We start from the raw sequence: 19,683 nt of genomic DNA, 5'->3' as shown, positions 1-19,683 counted from the left end.
CGGAAAGCATTTTCTTGGTGGTTTGGCACTTGGCATTCTGAATTTCTTGTTACATGGCACTTTTAAGAAAAATAAATAAATTCAATATTTATAATAGGGGAAGGGAGATTTGGACTTTGAATATCTTTGTTGAAAATTTCAGTTTGTGACATTTGAACTACAAAGCTCTTAGCCTTTGCTACATAGCACTTGAACATTTATAATATGCTCTCTATATATAAATGCAGGCACTAACATCTAAAAAAAATGTTTCTTAAAACAAGAAGAAGCGAAAAAAGAATGTTAATAATAATTAATTAACGATGAGTTACAATATTGAACTAAGCTGGCCACCATATAATAATACTATAAAATGAATCACATCGAAATGGTATATATATATCATCTAAAACAAATTATTGTTGACATATGCTGGGGAAAATGAGTTTTTGTCCTTATTTAAAAAAAAAATCTAGCACAATGTTCTTTTTTTGAAACTATTAAGCACCGTGTTCCTGTTTTTAAAATTCAATTTTAATAAAATCGAGTTCGGTATAAAACTCGATATCCTCAAAATCGAGTTATATGTAAATTTTTAATTCAAACTCAACTTTAACAATGTCGAGTTTTATGTGTAACTCGATTTTTTTAAAATTAAGTTTCAAAATAGAGGCGACAAGGACATTATGCTAGATTTTTTACAAAATAAGGGCAACAGCCCATTTTTTTCTACATATGCATGCCAAACCAAAATTTTGTTGATTAAATTATAATTCTATTTATAAACTGAGTGGGCTTGGGCTATATAAACAGGCTAGTTGTTTCTTGGAAGGATGAAATTACGTAAAAAGGACCCAGCAGTCTTAGAGGCCTAGTTTGGCCTCTTGGGTAACTAGAACCCATATTGAGTTCAATAGATTTTTGTAGTCATTGATATATTGAAAAGAGAGTTTATAGACATAAAAAATTTCATACCTCCATATCAAAAAAAAAAAAAAAATTTCATACCTACCTTATGCGGCAAATTATTAGTAATAAGTAACAAAATGTTATTTGTGTTCAGTGACTGTTTGTTTCCACTTTTTCAACCCAAAAAAAGCATGTTTTGAAAAAAATAAATATAAAAGTCTGTTTGGTAAGGTATAAAACGCAACTTTTTGAAAAAAGTTACATTTTGAGTTTGTGAAGAAAACGTGCAAGAGTTGCGTTTTGAAAAAAAGAGCTCAAAATGTAGATGAAAATTAGTAAAAGATTGCCGATTTAACTTGTATGAAAAATATTGTTAAATTTTGTGTCCGTAGAATTGAAAAACTTTTCTTATTTAGAGGACCCGGAACCCGGAACCATCCTTTAATCACTTTGTGAGCATTATTGGAGAGAGAACCGAGTTGGTAGTGTGTCTACTGATCTCATTAACTGTGTCGTGTTGGTAGCAAACACAATACAGCTAATGGTCTATGTCCAAGTTTTGGATGGTCCAAACTCCAAAGCCTATGCTCGATGGGTTTGGTTAAGCCTAATTGGTAGTAGCAAATAAAGATCATAAATGCCTTCAATTGAAGAAGGAGTAGGTTTAGTTATCCTTTGGAATTTAGCTAATTAATCAGAAACCCTTTGGAAGATCCCCCCAATTAGCACAAAAATCATTATGGCAGTAATGCCTTAGATAGATTGATTGAGTTTATTGAGCTAGAAAGAAGTGCCAATGTAGTAAATTCACAATGTTGTCAATGAAGAAAAAGATTGAACACACAGCAGAAATCCACCAAAAGTCCTTAATTCATATACGTTCATAAATATTGAAACAGTCAGAGCAGACGATATATGGTCAGATTATGTGGGTGTTGACTTGGTAAGCATTCTCATACTTTTATTGCCATTCAGTCCAATCATGGGGTCCATGAAAATTTAATTTCAATGAATGGAATCATATGCTAAATTGATGTTTTATACTTCCCATGCATATCCACCAACAAAACAAAAAGAAAAAGAAAATTTCAGCTCCCTTTATGAAATCACTAATATTGCCCAATTTTTTTTTTGGTGGGGGCTAGGGGTTGATAACTACTTCAATTTGTTTTCTTCTTGTATAGATGGAGAAGTTAGCCATCTTTATCCAAATGTACGTGGTGTGCAATAATAGATGCTGCATTATCTAGTCTTTTTTGAAATAATAGGATGATCGGACATGTGGACAGGACTCATTTCATCTCCAATGCCCATTGTTGAAATCACTGATTCTTGTTCTTGTTGTAATGGAGTTTGATTATGATATGGAATTTACTTGAATTTCTTTTGCAAAGGCATTTGATAATGATTCCATCCTAGCACTTAAAACCAAGTGCATGTTTTTACCATGAATTAGAATTTTAAGATTTAGTGTAATACTGGTGGAAGACGAAACCGGAAGAAGATATGGAAGTAACAGTCAATACCTTATGATGCTATAGATAATGTAAGAAGTTGGCGAAGTAAAAGAAAAAATTAAGACAAACAATTAGTTGTACTGTACAAAACCGTGATGTTAAGTAATAATTCAATGATATTAACATCATTTGCGGTGTCCGATTTGAATTTCCCTTCTTCCTCTCTAATATCTACCTATCTGAAAGTATGATGCTATACAACTCTTATATCTTAATACAATATTCTTAGAGACACAACAAATTTTTTTTTATTTTTTTTCAAAACGTTCTAAGATGGCAAGTTGTAATTAGTAGGCATAAATGCACTTTTAGTCCCTTACATTTTGACATTTTTTCATTTTAGTCTCTACATTTTAATTTTACCATTTTTAGTCTCTGATTTAATTAACGCGTTCCATTTTGGTTTTTTACGTTAGCCCACCAACAAAAATTGCTTAGGTGGCAAACTGATGCTGACATGGCCAATTAAAAAATAATAAAAAATTTTAATTAGCATTTAAAAAAATACCACGTCAGCTTCTAAATACAAAAAAAAAATTATTAATTAATTTTAATGAAATAAAAAAAGAAAAAACAATAAACATAAACACAAGAACAAACATAAACTCTTTAGACCCAAACACCATCCTCCTCCCAACATCAACATCAACATCACAGTGGTTCATTTTCTGTGGGTTTTTTTGTTTTTTGTTTTTTTTGTTTTTTTGCTGTGACCGGTGCTTAAAGGAAGAGGTGGGTATGACTGAAGTGGGTTGTGGGTCGTGGTTCTCTCAAGTTCGGTGTTGCTGGGTTTTGTTGGTCGTCTGCGAGGTGGAGATGGGGGTGGATTTTTCTGGGTTGCTCAAATTCGTGATGAGTTTGGTGGAGATTGGCGTGGGTCATAGCGAGGTGGATTCCGATGGGTTTTGCTATGGATCTCACCATCGCTGCCTTACAAGTTGCCGATCTCACTGCCGCCAACCTTACATGCCGCCAACTCGCCATTGGTCTCACCCCTCACCGATCCGAGTTTCTGGGTTGTGGGTTGATTTCGTGGGTTTATGCTTTATGGTGAGGTCACGGTGAGGTGGAGATGGGGGTGAATTTTCTTGGGTTGCTCAAATTGGTGATGGGTTTGGTAAAGATCGGTGTGGGTCACAGCGATGTGGATTCCGATGGGTTTTGCTATAGATCTCACCACCGCTGCCTTACAAATTGCCGATCTCACTGCCGCCGACCTTACATGCCACCAACTCACCACTGGTCTCGCCCTTCACCGATTTGAGTTTCTGGGTTGTGGGTTGATTTTGTGGGTTTATGGTGTGGATCTTTGGTTGATTTTGGATTGTGGGTTGTGGATGGTGTTGTGATGGTGTTGATGGTGAGTTTTAGGTGGTGATCTTGTTTTATGGGTCTCAGGAGTTTATGTTTTTTTTATTGTGTTCTTTGTGTTTGTGATCTTGTGTTAATATTTGTGTTTTGTTCTAGGTTTGTACTTCATGTTCTTATGTTGATGTTTAAATTTGTGATTATGTTCTTGTTCAAAATGAATTAGATCTGAATTGTTGTATTTTATTGTTTTTAATTTTGTTATTTCTTTTTTAATTTCGTTAAAATTGATTAATAATTTTATTTTTTTTTTGTATTTAGAAGCTGACATGACATTTTTAAATTCTAATTAAAATTTTTTATTATTTTTTAATTGGCCACATCAACATCAGTTTGCCACCTAAGCAATTTCTATTGGTGGGCTAATGGAAAGGACCAAAATGGAACGCATTAATTGTATTAGGGACTAGATGTGGTAAAATTAAAATGTAGGGATTAAAATGAAAAAACACTAAAATATAGGAACTAAAAATGCATTTACGTCTAATTAATAATATATCATTTTTAAGTGGAACAACCAATAACATCAATTTTATTGTACTCTAATCACAATCTATCAATTTAATAGTTGTGAAAAAGTTAAGTAAAAATTTTCATGCAGATAGATTCTATCGATCTTAAAATTTTTGAAATGGTTGTTGAGGACATCATTTGTCAAAATCTTTTTCAAAATTACTAATATGGCATATTAAGGTTGGAGTATTATTACTGGATTCACTTTTTTTTTTTTGGTGTCCTCTACACCACATATTGTATAGTTGTACATAATGGGGACATTTATGAAAAATTCTCGACATTTTTTTAGATATAGTTTAAATTTATAATATCTTTTTTTTGAGATTATTTTTTATTATCAGATCAAGATATTAATTAATTTTTAGTAGAGGTGAAATCGAAGCCCAAATTTCTTATTCAATGAAAAATCGTAGATCTCAACTTAAAGGACATGCTACATTTGTTGAATCTTGACCATTTTTATTCAATCCCTCGAATAATATGGACACCTTTTTTTTGTTTTTCCTCTGAATATATAGGACGCATATTTATTAGAAGTCCAGTCTACATAGAGCCTCAAGACGCGTTTTGAAATTACTCTAAAGGTTTGAAGTCCAACTGGATTATCAATTTTATCACCATCAATCAATTAATCAAAGCTAAAAGTCTGCGTGACAATATAATGATAGTATCGTATATGAAATTACAAAGCAAATTAAGAGTACAGTTGGTCAAACCAAAACAATATTTATTGAAATTAGGAAATTTCCTTTAACTTTTAAATTACGCGTGGATGTATGCATGGCCTGCCCTATGGCCCTCCAAGAAGGAAAAGATCAAGTGGTTTAGGTTTATGGTCTCCCAATAAAAGAAAAAAAAGTCATTTATTACTTATCAAGAAAATAAAAGGAAAAAAGTCCTAAAAATTTGTGAATTATAAGTTATCTTGACTATCCTCAAGAAGACTCCTAAAATTGTTAACCAATAAAAATCAAGCTGAATTAAGAGCTTAGATTGTTTAAATAATTTCACACTATTCATAAGTAATTTGGCGAAACATGCTATACGCATACCAGATTTTCAAGTATGGATAGAAGATATTCCACCACATGTTGTTTTGTTTTTACATTCAGATGTAGTTTGATTTTCAGTAATAAAATCACACAAGTTATTCTCAAAAAAAAAAAAAAAAAAACTTCTTTATGTTAATAATAACTCACATTATATTGTCAAACATTACCCACACAATTCCCACATGACCAATGACCATACACTAATCAACCTCTCTCTCTCTCTCTCTCTCTCTCTCTCTCTCCAATAAAATTAAAATTAAAAATTAGATGTCATGTTTCTTTCGCCGTTGATCACCTTGCCTAAGGTAAAGTAAAACTCATTTTTTAAAAAGATAATAAATTTTAATATCTTTTTGTGTTTTTTTATCTGTATAAATCAATCTTGATTTGGCTAATATTAATTCTTCAAATTATGTGTCGAATTCATAATATTGACTATGTTTAATTTATTTGTAATTTTTTAAAATTTTGAATGTCTACTAAAAATTACTAATTAAATATAAGAAATGCCCTATTTTATGTTATCATTTTAGGCCTTAAACTATATTAAGTTAACCTTAAAGTGGGCTCCAGTTAGCTCAACTGATAAAGTAGGGGTGGCAAAATTGGACACGACCCGCGAACCCGACACGACACGACACGAAATTAGTAGGTTATGGGTTGAGGCTTAATGGGTTCGTGTCATATTCGGGTTGACACGACGAACCCGTTTGATAAACGGGTTGGGTTAGGGTTCAATCTATAGAACCCATTTGACCCGTCTGACCCGTTTAATTAAATGAAATTTTACCAATATACCATTCAAACTATAAGTATATAAACTTATTAGTTGTTGTAGTTTATTTTCTTTGATGTATTGTGATTGATTATTTATGATATTGAGATATGATTTAGTTTTGAATGATTATTTGTAATATAATTACTCATTAGTTCTGAATTTTATATTTAAAATATTTATTTGCTTGTTTTTCCATAAATGTTTTTTTTTTTTTTTTTCATTTTGATAAAATTAGATAAACAGGTCGACACGACTGACCCGTTTAATAAATGGGTCGTGTTAGGGTTGAGGAATCTTAACCCGTTTAATAAACATGTCGGGTTAGTGTTAACCCATATAGTCGGATACGTATGAGTTGACACGACACGAACCCGACACGTGAACACGAATTGCCACCCCTATGATAAAGTCTCTGATGGTTGTATAAGAGGTCTTGGGTTCAATTTCCGCCTACACCAAAAATTGATTGGTGTCTTGATCTGATTATAAAGAGCTATCATCAGGAGTGGGCGTCATAGGTTGAAATTCTCTCAAAAGAAAGTTAACCTTAAAGCCTATAGTTATGGATATTGGATTGTATGGTTTCATTAATGCATCTTCTCAAATGGAGATTTGTATTGATATCATATTACAGTCGTTTATAGGATTAAGAAACTAATACAGAAATAAAAAAGCAGAAGCAAATATTATTGTGGTTCGATTTTAATATTTACATTTACAAAAAAAGAATCTTAAAGAACTTCATCTTTACTTAATTAAATCGTTATGTTGTAATGAGTCTATAAGGGATATTACAAAAGGAGATTAGATTCTACAAGGACTTGATGTAAACCATTTGGTTTATACCATTTAATAAAGACATGCCACATCATCATATTACTAAAATATAAATACATTTTATCACACATGATAACATCTCAATAAACATCATATTTTTAAAGTTTTAAGTAAAAAACCGATGTGGTGTTATTAGGTATGGTAGGCTGTATTGAGTTTTAAGTAAAAGATTAATATGACAATCTCTTTTTAAATAGTCTAAAATCCATCTATTAATAGACTAACACTAAGATATATTAGAAATTATAATGTGCAGTAGCTATAAGATAACAATAAAGACAAAATTTAGCTACAAAATTAGTTGTAACCTAAAACTACAACCTTACTCAATTTCATTAATATTACTACATATTTCAAAAATCTAACTGTTGGATTTTATGTTTTTTACGTATTTAATACATATGTCAAATTTTGTGCAAATCAAATAATATTTACTATGTGATCTATAAGATTATATTTTATGCATAATTTTAAATTATAAAAACTTGTAATTTAAACAATTTATTGATCATATAGTTATTGATTTTTAATTTTTTAGAAATTTTGCAAGCATGGAGGATATAAGAAGAAAATAAATAGTGAATTTGTCAAAATTTATCTCAAATAAAAAGATATTGAACTACAACAAATTCTGTAGTCTTAAGTTACAACAAATTTTGTAATAAACTTTGTCCTAATAATAATAATACAAATGATATAAATACAATGAATAATTTTTACCCCACAACAAGAACATTTTCTCTCTTAAACTTCCAAGCATTTTGTAGTTTATGCATGAGAGGGTATCAATTAAGCTACTAGGCTCTTTGCTAAATACATGGAATCTATACAAAATAACATACTAAGAAAAGAGTAATGCTAGGAATATTACAAGTTTTATTATATAAGTCTTATATAAATTAATGCATTACCAATCCCAAAAAGTAAATCAAATATTCATTACTACATCAGTTTGTAATGTTTTTATAATAAAATTAGTAAATTTTTTCTTTGGAAAGAAATATCTTAAGCTCATAAATCTCAATCTATAAGATATGTATACATCAACCTTTTTATAATCAAAGGAAAGGGGAAAGAAAAAGTTATGTCCTGTTTGTTTTGGTATTAATATTTTTTTATTAAAAGTAAGGAGGTGTTAGATTGAGTAGTTTGAGTTATGTTGTTTAGGTGTTTTTGATATACGTGTGGATGAAAAAGTGTATGAAAATATGTGTAATTTTATTTAAAATGTGAGTTATTATGTTAAAACTCACGTGCCAAACAGACCTTAAATCATTAAAAAAAAAAAAAAGTAGTTCTTGAAAAAACTTATTTCATTTTTCTATATTTGGTGGTAATTTTAAAATAAGTTGGAAACATGTCAAACTAAATATAGGAAATCAAATGATAGTCTTTTGATTTTTTTTTTTTTAAAAATACTACAAAGTACAAGGAAAAAAAAAAACTATCTTTCACTTTTTCATTCAAACAAACTGCGCGTTAGAGTAATTCTAGGATCATATTATCTACCATCATTTTCTACAATTATACCATGGGCTCATACTAAAATTATGAGGAAATTGTGACATAAATTGTGGAAGCAGAGATTTTCCCGGAAAGGAATTGAATGGGTACTAGTGCAACATAATAGCTTGCTTCAGAAAAGTATAGCAGTAGTACATAGAAAACCAAATCAAAGAAATAAAGGAGTGGGGCAAGGGGTTGACTGGTCAAAAAGTGAGCTCCGGGAAAATCAAAAAGAATGAGTAGAGTAATAATAACGGTCAAAAAGTAAGAAACTTTGGAGACTAAAGAAAAATTTTAGTTATTACCCACAAAAATTTTTGGGCTCTAAATATTTGACCGTCAAACTAATACTCCTCCTAGTCTTTACATCAACAACACCCACAACCTTTGTCCAAATCTCTCTCTCTCTCTCTCTCTCTGAAACTAAGTCTGGTCATTGATCTTCCTTAGCTACCCAGGTAAATCCCTCTACTCATGTTTTGAGTTTAACGTTTGCTGTGTTTTTAGCTTTTTTTTTTTTCTTTGGTTTTGATCACATGTAGCCTTTGGTATTTGATCTCTGTTTTGGGGTCTTCATAAGTTTCTCTTTGTTGTTATTGTTAATATTTGCTTTGGAAACTCAATTGAATTTGAAACTTTTGAAATTACAGTGTGAATTTTTTTTTTGTAACATTTTATATGCTTATGTTCAGTGTGAAATGGAATATGATGTTGTTGCCAATTTGGAATTTTGTTATCAAAATTTCTCTTTTTTGATGAAAAATAGAGTTCTTAACAATTTATGTATCTGGGTTTTGCTTCTTATAGATTCACAAATAATGGGATGTTGTATTGGAATATGTGTTGGTTAGTTCAATTGTGTTATGGATTTCATGTTATGGTGTGTGTTTAATTTGGATTTTGGAGTGATGGTGGCTTATACTATTGTTCATTTTGATGTTGAGAGCATAAGATTTGGTTCTATGAAGAGATTTCACCTTTCTTGGTCATTTTGAAAATAAATTGGGTTGTGTTTTAAAAAATTGTGTTACTGAAGTTTTGCTTGCATGCATCCATACACAGTTGTGTGCTGCTTCTACTTATCATTTATTTGCTTTCTCATAAGGTTTTAAACACCATTTCTTACTTTTATTTTATTTTCTGCAGATTCTTTTGTTGCGTTGAGAAGGTGAAATTGAAAGGCGATCTGCTTGATACTTTGTTTTTGTGATAATGGCTTCTGGATTGATAGATTCAAGTAGAAATGCAGCTGGTGTTGATCGAGTGCGCGATGGAATGAATGGCATGAAAATTAGGGATGACAAGGTAAAATGACCTGTCTTCTTCTTCTCATTTGTCATCTGCCTTTTGTTCTCTCCCCTTGATTAATGTCTAGTGATCTTCCAATATTAGTTATACGAGTGCTGTATTTAAAATATATATATTTTTTACAGGAAATAGAAACAACTATTGTTGATGGAAATGGGACAGAAGCAGGCCATATAATTGTCACAACTATCAGTGGGAAAAATGGTGAACCAAAACAGGTATACTTCTGAAATGTTATTCTACATTTTGGACAGCTAGAATTTTTTGGTTCTTGTGTTTCATGACGATTAAATATTCTGTTACTCAATGATTTTAGACGATAAGCTACATGGCTGAGCGTGTGGTAGGCAATGGATCTTTTGGAGTAGTATTCCAGGTAATTTTTTCCCCTTTCATTAGGCTGTGATTGCATGCTTGTAGAGGGTACATTTCTTATAGCCACAAAGTAGTAGGTTGATTTCTAAGAAACTGGTCATGGGTGTAGTTGTGGCAAGTTCAGAGAATCAGATTTGTGAATCTATGGAAGTTTTCAACAGTGTACTGAACTTGTTTTGCTAATTTGATTTCGTTAATATGCAGGCTAAGTGTTTGGAAACTGGTGAAACTGTTGCTATAAAAAAGGTTCTTCAAGACAAGAGGTACAAGAACCGGGAGTTACAAATGATGCATCTTCTGGACCACCCGAATGTTGTGTGCTTGAAGCACTGCTTCTTTTCAACAACTGAAAAGAATGAGCTCTATCTTAACCTTGTGCTTGAGTATGTACCTGAGACAGTCTATCGGGTGATCAGACACTACAAGAAGATGCATCAAAGGATGCCTTTGATATACGTGAAAATTTACTTTTACCAGGTATGTGTTTTACCAGTATCTTGAATTTACTGTTTGAGATGTGTTTCACAGTAGTTTATCTCAACACTGCCCTTTCATAGACACATATCTTGATCAGCCATGATTTGTTAGGGTTCACAGTAGTTTATCTCAACGTGTAATACATTTTTTGGTGTGCTATTAAATTTTCTAATTTATTGTAATTTTCTACCTTATTATACAAATCAGAGGTCCTCTATAACTACTGGACCTTACATGAGTTTTCCCTATATTTTTCCTGCAGATATGTAGAGCACTTGCATACATTCATAATACTGTTGGAGTGTGTCACAGGGATGTAAAGCCTCAAAATTTACTGGTGTGTAAACTCCTATTCCTTTTCATTTACTGTGTATTGGTGAATTATTTGTATATATGCCAATTAAATATATAGATTCGGATAAATACTTATTTGAAAATTATTTGTATAGTCTCTATTGCATTGTAATGGTAGAAGTTTTAGGAATCTAACTGTCCTTATGTTGTCTAATCTTAGAGATTAAAAGATATTACGAATAAAGTATGTTCCTTTAGCTACTAATGATTGAACAGAATAATTTAGTAAATTGTTTAAAATAATAAAATCATATTTTAATAATAGCACAAAATTTTAACGAAGAAAATGGAGTAATTCTAATGACTTCTTGATGTAACTAAATATCCACAGGAAACTTTTAAAGGACATTGAGGAATGTGGGTGATTATTCATGACGTTGCCAAATTAGCTTTAGTCTTTTTATTTTTTTAAGTCAACTAGCATCTGCTGATAGCATTAAAATTATTTAGGTGTTTGTTGAATCTAGTGCAGTATTAACTATATATGTGGTCCTATAGGACATAGAATATCTTTGCCTGAACTAGAAATGGTAATGTCACAGAGGTCATAGCTATTTTCTACTGTCTGAGTTGGTGCCTTTCATCTGTAACTTTTATTTATCTTTTTCCTTTTATGAAGCACTAAATGCCCCGTTTCTTAAATTAGATGGTTCAAGTTGTTAACCTTGGGATATTTTGGGTGAACATTTTGTCATGATTTATCATTTTCTTTATAATTATATACATATGATTCTCATCTCTTAAATTTTTATTTTTATTTTTGATGTTATTTATAATAGGTCAATCCGCATACCCATCAAGTTAAACTCTGTGACTTTGGAAGTGCTAAAGTCTTGGTATGTTTCTCTCTATCATCCACCTTCAACACATTTTGATGTTCCTTACCTGATAATTTTGTGCTAACTTGGATTTATGTTTGACAGGTATCAGGGGAAACAAATATATCTTACATCTGTTCTAGGTACTACCGAGCACCTGAACTTATATTTGGTGCAACTCAGTACACCTCAGCCATTGACATGTGGTCTGCTGGCTGTGTTCTTGCTGAAATATTGCTTGGAGAGGTAGGTAGCATCTTTTCTGTGGTTGGTTTCCAGTACTTTTCTAATAATCTATTTATCAGCTAATAAAGTGTTTCTTGATGCCAGCCTCTCTTTTCTGGTGAAAGTGCAGTAGACCAGCTTGTTGAAATCATTAAGGTGATTATATACCATGAAATTTCTCTTTAGTATAAGTGTCCTGGTATGTTGTATTAGATATATGACTTGGTATCTGATATTGGAATGGGTTGATATTGAGCATTCTAATGATTTTGATGCTCATTATTTTACATGTGATTCAGACGCTAGAAAAAGTCTAAATTCTTTCATATTGGATGCTTTCCTTGTTTCATTTCTTTACTCATGTTGTGATTCATTCCAGTTTCTTCTTTTGACAATTTATTTGTTCTCATGCAGGTTTTAGGTACCCCAACTAGGGAGGAAATTAAGTGCATGAATCCTAACTACACGGAATTTAAGTTTCCCCACATTAAAGCTTATCCATTGCACAAGGTAATAGGATGTTACTTCACATATGATTACTCTATTTTATAAGAACACACCATATAGTAAATTTCATCAATATTCATTGATACTCAGATATTCCACAAGCGTGTGCCCCCTGAAGCTGTGGATCTTGTCTCAAGACTACTTCAGTACTCTCCAAATCTTCGTACAACAGCTGTAAGTTTAAAATTTCTAACAAGCTGTAGATATTTGCTTTCCTTAATAGAGCAGGTTGGGCGAGTAGTCATCATGCATTTTGCAATCTGGTTGAGCCTAGCATAATTTGTCTTTCTGAGGATAGTTGGGATTTTGGTTTCATTTTGCCTGCCATTTCAGTACTATCTTTACTTAAACTTCATGGTTGATGTTGTTTATTTGCAACCAGCTGGAGGCTATGGTTCATCCCTTCTTCGATGAACTTCGTGACCCTAACACCTGCCTGCCGAATGGTCGTCCACTTCCCCCACTGTTCAACTTTAAGGCCCATGGTAAAAATCATTTTAACTTATCTTTGTACTGTTTCATTTGCCCAAAGCAATGCCAACTGTGTGTTGATGTTGTTGTACCTCTTGATCAGAACTAAAGGAAGTGTCACCAGAGATGGTGGTCAAGCTGATCCCAAAGCATGCAAGAAAGGAGTGCACCTACTTTGGATTGTCATGAGGTCCTTTCCGTTGATATATGCTCCCTGCTGGAAAAATGTTGCCTTCTGTATAAATGTAGCTAGTGGCTAGTTTTAGAGTGATTAAATGGTTCTCTTCTATTTATTTTTATCCCAGTTCATTTGTTCCCTGTTATTTTATTTTTTCACATTTGTCCTTCCTTGTTTCTAGAATGGAAGTTAAAGTTCTGGTTAATATGTATTTAACACCCTCATAGGTGTGCTGATCCATAAGTCTTTATAGGCTACAGATTTTGACATGTTGGAGTTCCCATAGAATGTTCCTGTGAAACTGGAATATATTCCTCACATCAAAATGTAATTATTTATTTATTTATTTTTGTTGAGTGTCAAAATGTAATTACTCCCCTGAATTTTGTGCTACATGGAAAACAAGTGAGCTAGAATTAATCCAAATACTGACAGATATCACTATCTTGTTGAGATAATACAATGACCTAAAGTTGCTAGTAGAAATAGACCATATGTTAGGATTAGGAAGGTATCTGTTTCTCTGGTACATGTATTGGAGGTTCACTAATTGGTTCCACATTTTCATGAGAGAACAATGTTATCTTGATGAGTCTTTAAGCTTAGACTGAGTTTGCTCTTCTTCTTTTTTAATTGGGGGAAGGGGGAAACCCTGAATGCTTTTGTTGGAGACCTCAGGAGATGTCAATTGAGTTATAAGGCTCTTGGTAATTTTGACTGAGTTAATAATTTTTTACAATGTGGTTAAGCCTTTGGTTAGTCTCTACTTGCTTAACAAAAGAAGTGAGAATCAACACTTGTATGAAGTTGACAAGTTTTTATTGATTCTTTTATGAACCTATTACTGACATCATTTTGTATTGACCATTAACAACTTGCCATCTTCACAATCGCAAAAAAAAAATTCTGTAGAGTTTAATGTGCAGTAAAAGATGAAATTCTGTAGAGTTTAATGTGCAGTAAAAGATGAGGATGTGGGTGGGTGGTGTGGCCTTCTTTCTTTTCCAAGGGGAAGAGGCTACCATGAGGAACATTGTTCAGATCTTAAAGTTAGGAAAGTTAGGTGTGGCGGTGACAAAGGAGTGTCTAGGCCCCTAAAAAAAAAGAAGGAAACCAAGTGGCGAGCAATTAAGGACCAAGGAGGTCTGTTTTTGCTCTAACCAAGCTCTTTTCAGCCTTGATGAGGAGGCGAAGGTTGTCTTTGACGTAGATGACCTTGTCTATACTTGGAGGAAAATGGCCTAACAATTTTTTTAATGGAAAATGTCTCTTCTTTTTGTTTTAGTCCACCCACCAATCTAGCACATAGATTTGTGTGTATTGGCTATATAGGGCATTTGCATATAAAAACTTGGTAATTGAGATACTTTTACGGCTTAGGACAAAAAATTAGTAGTATCATATTCAGATTATTTTTGGAACCCTAACATTTCTCCATTTTTTTAAGAGATGGAACTAGTAAGTAATATTTTTAAGGGAATATCACAAGGTGGTAATTGTAATTTCATCTTTTTAGCATGTACTGTCTTTAAAGGCCGAAGTCCAAAACCCTCACACCAACCCTTTTGGTAACTTTAATTACTAATTAGTATCATTGAGTGTTAAACAGACCATTAAAATCCACACTAAGGATTGTAATCATCTTTTTTTTCAAAGCTCAATGTGGATGAAAAATCTATGTTAACAATTGGAGCTTATACAGTTATACCTATGTAAGGCCTTCATTTAATATTCTCATTTTCTTTAATGAGCCAAAAAAAAGAGAAAAAAAAATTAAAGAAATGAAATTGGTTAAAAATCTTGTGACTGAAATAGAGTGGGCATATTGGAGGAGATAGTTGCAGAAAAGAACGAGGCATTTTAAAATTGAATATGAGATCTGCTGCTTTCTTGCATAGTTCTATTGAAGCATACTTCAATCATAACACTAGTTGAATTGGTAAGAGAAGACTGGAAAACAGACTCTAATCTTAATTCTGGGGGGAAACTTAGGTACGTTGTGATCAGAAATCATGTTGCTAGTATTAATCAGCTTGAATTTAATCACTAATTATGCTTTTTCTTTTTTTTTTCATGTAATCCAAAAAATTGTTTGAATTTTACCAAGTAGAAATGTAACTATAACACCAACCACAACCATTCTGGATCATGATATTTAAGTTCAAGCCAGATCTAATCTCTATTTGGAACCTACCAAACCCAATTTAGGTGAAGAGAACATCTTGGTGCTACTGAAGTTGGAGAAGAGGAACCGCCTAAGTGGTACAGAAAATATATAATATAATGGGAGTATTGAGGCATAGGACAGTAGGCACTTTGATAAAGAAAGATTACACTGGAAATGATTGGCTATTAGTAAAAGAAGCAATTGAGAAACCCGACCAGTTAGAGTGGCATTGATATGGGAATGCATGCACTTTGTAATGAAGAGTTCTTAGTAGACTGGCCCTTTAACAGGAAAATAACTACAAACCTTTCGGCTTAGTTGTTAAGATAAATACTTATTTTAATCATCTACTTAGTGTGTCATACATGCTTCATTCATGGTCCACCAGTCCACCATGATGAATCAGGACACGAAAATTAAGTTCCAACAGCAATACATGCAATTCTGGTGACTTACCAACAAAGGGACCGGGTTTATCGACTAATCCGATAAGTCCAGCATTAAGCTCATCTCAATTGAATTCATCTATTGTCCCAGCTCCATTCTCAAATATATGCCACAGCTTTATGGGACATTAAAAAAAAAAAATCCCCCACAAACTTTTTATTTTTATTTTTTAATGTATCCTTATGGTGTTTATTTAAGTTTTATACCAGTTTTTCACAATTTAAGCTTTTAAACTGTTGTCAACATGGTACAATAACTTATACGGCGAAATATTATCCAGTTATTCTTATACTTCATTCCTAATATTATATGCAAAATTAGAAAGCTCATTAACAGTTCAGTCCAACTGAATAACCACCGACATCGTTTTACATGAACAGAGTAGTTACTTTTAATGCCTTCATAGCATAGTGGCTTGTCTGGCTCTCCCCATGAGCAAGAGCTTGGGTTTAAATTTTGTGTGCTTCTTACTTAGCGAAAGGCTAAGCTGAGCTGAATTGATTTGGAATGCTGTACGTAAATCAGGAGAGCTCAATAACTCTTTATATGTAAGTCATGTTGAACTATTTGCATATGAGTTGCACATGGCTATTGGATTAATATGTACTAGCTTTTCATGATTTAGCTCCTAGGATTATACTACTTAATTTGAAGTATACAAAGCTCCTTTGGGATTTTAGCATTCAGTGTCAACCAACTTCAGCAGTCCCATTTCTTAAAATTAGATCAGGTGCAAGTCTGAGCCTGCTATGACATATCACACAGTTGGAATAACTAGATTTTTTGGACAGGAGAAAGTGACAGTTATGGGAAGAACATGGGGGTGCTTATCAAATGCCCACTCATCCGATTTCTTGTTATTCTATTCAGTTCACCTTTTTCCAGGATAGTCATATACAACTCCACATCCTCAGAAAAAAAAAAGAAAAAGAAAAAAAAAGGCCAATGTCAAATGGGAATTGGTCGGTTCCCGCCCCCTAAACCATTAAAAAAAGAAGATATATGGTGAAGATGAAACTTTAATAGACCTTCCACTAACAGTTATTATATATAGGAATTCAGCCTTTCTGATTCTGCATGTATTTCAATGCCAACCTCATTTAGTTTTGTGCAAGTTGTTCTTGTGCTAAGTGGTTGTCACATAAACAAAGGAAGCTACTAGTTTCTCTTTTCTTACTATAATTCGGGTGCATTCACTCTTAGTAAGTCTATTCATCTTGTCATTGATTGTGACAAAGCCATTTGAGCACTGATTTTAGAATTCCAGCAATTGAGAAACAAGTTTAAGTTAAGACAAGACTCCCCCTCACTCCATACCTGAACTAAATTGAGCTCAAAATGAAGTGTTCTCTTGTGACATTACTTGTATTCTGCATTTCTTTGGTTTGCTTCTTTCTTTCCACCCAAGCTAGATGGCATAGCCATTCAAAACACAAGCATATTCATCACCCTCACAATTTATCCCATATTTCACAACCTCCATCTCCTGCTCCTGCGCCTTCTGACCCATCCAATGATGGGAATTCCCATGATTATACTGGTTTATTTGATGTACGAAACTTTGGTGCTGTCGGGGATGGTGTAGCAGATGACACAGAGGCATTTAAGATGGCGTGGGACACAGCATGTCAAAGTGATTCAGCAGTAATTCTTGTTCCCTATGGTTTCTCCTTCATGATTCAGTCAACAATTTTCACAGGTCCTTGTCAAGGTGGCTTAGTCTTTCAGGTAATGCATTCAACCTAGGCCGTTAAATGTCTCGTTCTTCCTTTTACCGTTACAAACAAAAGCTAATGGTATGAGTACTTGGTACATTCTTGGTCAATGAGAAGATTGATGGAACTCTTATGCCCCCGGCTGGACCTGATTCCTGGCCAAAGAATAACAGTAGGAGACAGTGGCTGGTCTTTTACAGAATCAATGAAATGTCTCTTCAAGGAGGTGGCCTAATAGATGGGAGAGGAGAAAAATGGTGGAATCTTCCTTGCAAACCCCACAAGGTATTGCTGATTTTTAATATGCTAATAATTATGTGGTTAGAACAATATTTGATTCCCTATATCCAATGACACAGGGGATTAATGGAACGACAGTGCCTGGACCTTGTGATAGCCCCATTGTAAGTTGAAAATACACTAAGTATCTTTTATCAACTTTATACTAACATAAAACCACTGTATGAACACTATTCAAAATTTTATAATGCAGGCCATAAGGTTCTTTATGAGCTCCAACTTGAGTGTGAAAGGGCTCAAAATCAAGAATGGCCCCCAGTTCCACTTCAGATTTGATAATTGCAAAAATGTCCATGTCGAATCAATTTACATAACAGCACCTGCCTCAAGTCCCAACACTGATGGGATTCACATAGAGAATACAAATGATGTCAGAATATATAATTCAGTCATTTCTAATGGTTAGCCAAAAACCAAAAAATGTTAGTTCACATATTCTCTCCATTGACTATCCTCAAAAGGGTCACTAAGCCATACTTGTTTGCTGATTTTATTGCAGGAGATGATTGTGTGTCGATTGGATCAGGTTGTTATGATGTAGACATAAGGAACATCACATGTGGACCTGGCCATGGAATCAGGTACCCTATCAATTTCTGTGGAATTTCTATCCCACAAATCTTTGTCCAGTTTTTGTTTATGCTCACAAACTCATCCTATTTGATTTAATTTGTTCCATTTTCCTTACACATAGCATTGGGAGTCTAGGCAATCACAACACGCATGCCTGTGTTTCCAATGTTACTGTTAGAGACTCAGTAATTAAAGTTTCAGACAATGGAGTTAGAATCAAGACCTGGCAAGGTGGATCAGGAGCTGTATCCGGAGTAACATTCAGTAATATTCACATGGATAACGTCCGGAATCCGATTATAGTTGATCAATTCTACTGCCTCACCAAGGCGTGCACCAACCAAACCTCAGCAGTTTTTGTGTCAGACATATTATACACAAACATAAAGGGAACCTATGATGTTCGAAACCCGCCAATGCGTTTTGCCTGCAGTGATTCTGTCCCATGCACCAACTTAACACTCTCTGATGTTGAGCTTCTTCCTGCTCAAGGAGATATAGTATTAGGCCCATTCTGTTGGAATGCTTATGGAGATCTGAAAACACTAACAATTCCACCAGTCTCCTGCTTGTTGGAGGGCACTCCCCAGTCCATCTTAAACAATGACATAGACAGTTGCTGACTTACTAGATTCATCTGTAAGGCTTATCCATGTATGTACATGTTTGAAAAAGGAATCATGGATTTATCATGATGGTAAAATCTTATCAGGTGATTATTGAGGAGAGTGTTGTTTTATGTAACTCCCTATTTATAAATATAGAATTTACTTCATCGTCAAGTTTCAACAAGGCTATGATATTTGCTTATTCATACACATAGATTTGGATTTCTGAAATTAAGAGAAAAAAATCAATACACCATGATTGATCCCAAAGTTTTGGGAGTAAGGCTGAATTTTTTTTGTTGGTAATATCAAAATAATATCAATTATTCTCCATGGGGTGACCATATTATTCACTTTCTACAAGAAAGTAAATTGACATTAGTAGTGTATTAATAATGTTTAACATGTAGTGGCACGCTAAAAGGGCAATAAACTGTGTTATTTGCTGCAGCCCTGGTAATCAATAATATCTGTAATCTTCTCGAGGTGCAACATAGATAGTTTGTAAGCATGCATGAATATAGCTACTAAAAAACAAATTAAAACGCGCCACTACATGCAGAGTGAGGCATCAATCTAGTTACTTTGTAAACTCAAACACTTTGCAAACACTTTGCAACATTGGTGTGAGAGAATTTCTACTAAAATTTAAAGATATGCTTGCATCATATATATATATATATATATATATATATATA

General features: G+C 33.2%; 2 protein-coding genes across 2 annotated transcripts; both read left to right on the top strand.

The window, feature by feature from the left end:
- Positions 1-8,745: 8,745 nt before the first annotated feature.
- On the top strand, positions 8,746-13,545 carry LOC142613570 (glycogen synthase kinase-3 homolog MsK-3-like). Its single transcript, XM_075785962.1, has 13 exons — positions 8,746-8,920; positions 9,609-9,767; positions 9,896-9,988; positions 10,087-10,146; positions 10,350-10,622; positions 10,885-10,959; positions 11,756-11,812; positions 11,900-12,040; positions 12,125-12,175; positions 12,434-12,529; positions 12,617-12,700; positions 12,909-13,011; positions 13,101-13,545. The coding sequence occupies exons 2-13, from the start codon at positions 9,675-9,677 to the stop codon at positions 13,184-13,186; spliced, it is 1,212 nt and encodes a 403-aa protein (XP_075642077.1). The 5' UTR covers positions 8,746-8,920; positions 9,609-9,674; the 3' UTR covers positions 13,187-13,545.
- Positions 13,546-17,044: 3,499 nt separating this feature from the next.
- Positions 17,045-19,000, top strand: LOC142614255 (polygalacturonase At1g48100). Its single transcript, XM_075786833.1, has 6 exons — positions 17,045-17,517; positions 17,622-17,789; positions 17,864-17,908; positions 17,998-18,205; positions 18,304-18,385; positions 18,499-19,000. Exons 1-6 carry the CDS (start codon positions 17,128-17,130, stop codon positions 18,998-19,000), a joined length of 1,395 nt encoding a protein of 464 aa, XP_075642948.1. The 5' UTR covers positions 17,045-17,127.
- The last annotated feature ends 683 nt before the right edge of the window (positions 19,001-19,683 follow it).

Source organism: Castanea sativa, chromosome 10 (genome assembly GCF_040712315.1).
Source record: "Castanea sativa cultivar Marrone di Chiusa Pesio chromosome 10, ASM4071231v1".
Taxonomy (NCBI): Eukaryota; Viridiplantae; Streptophyta; class Magnoliopsida; order Fagales; family Fagaceae; genus Castanea; species Castanea sativa.
The sequence above is the reverse complement of the archived record's forward strand: the minus strand, read 5'-3'. Positions and strand labels throughout refer to the sequence as shown.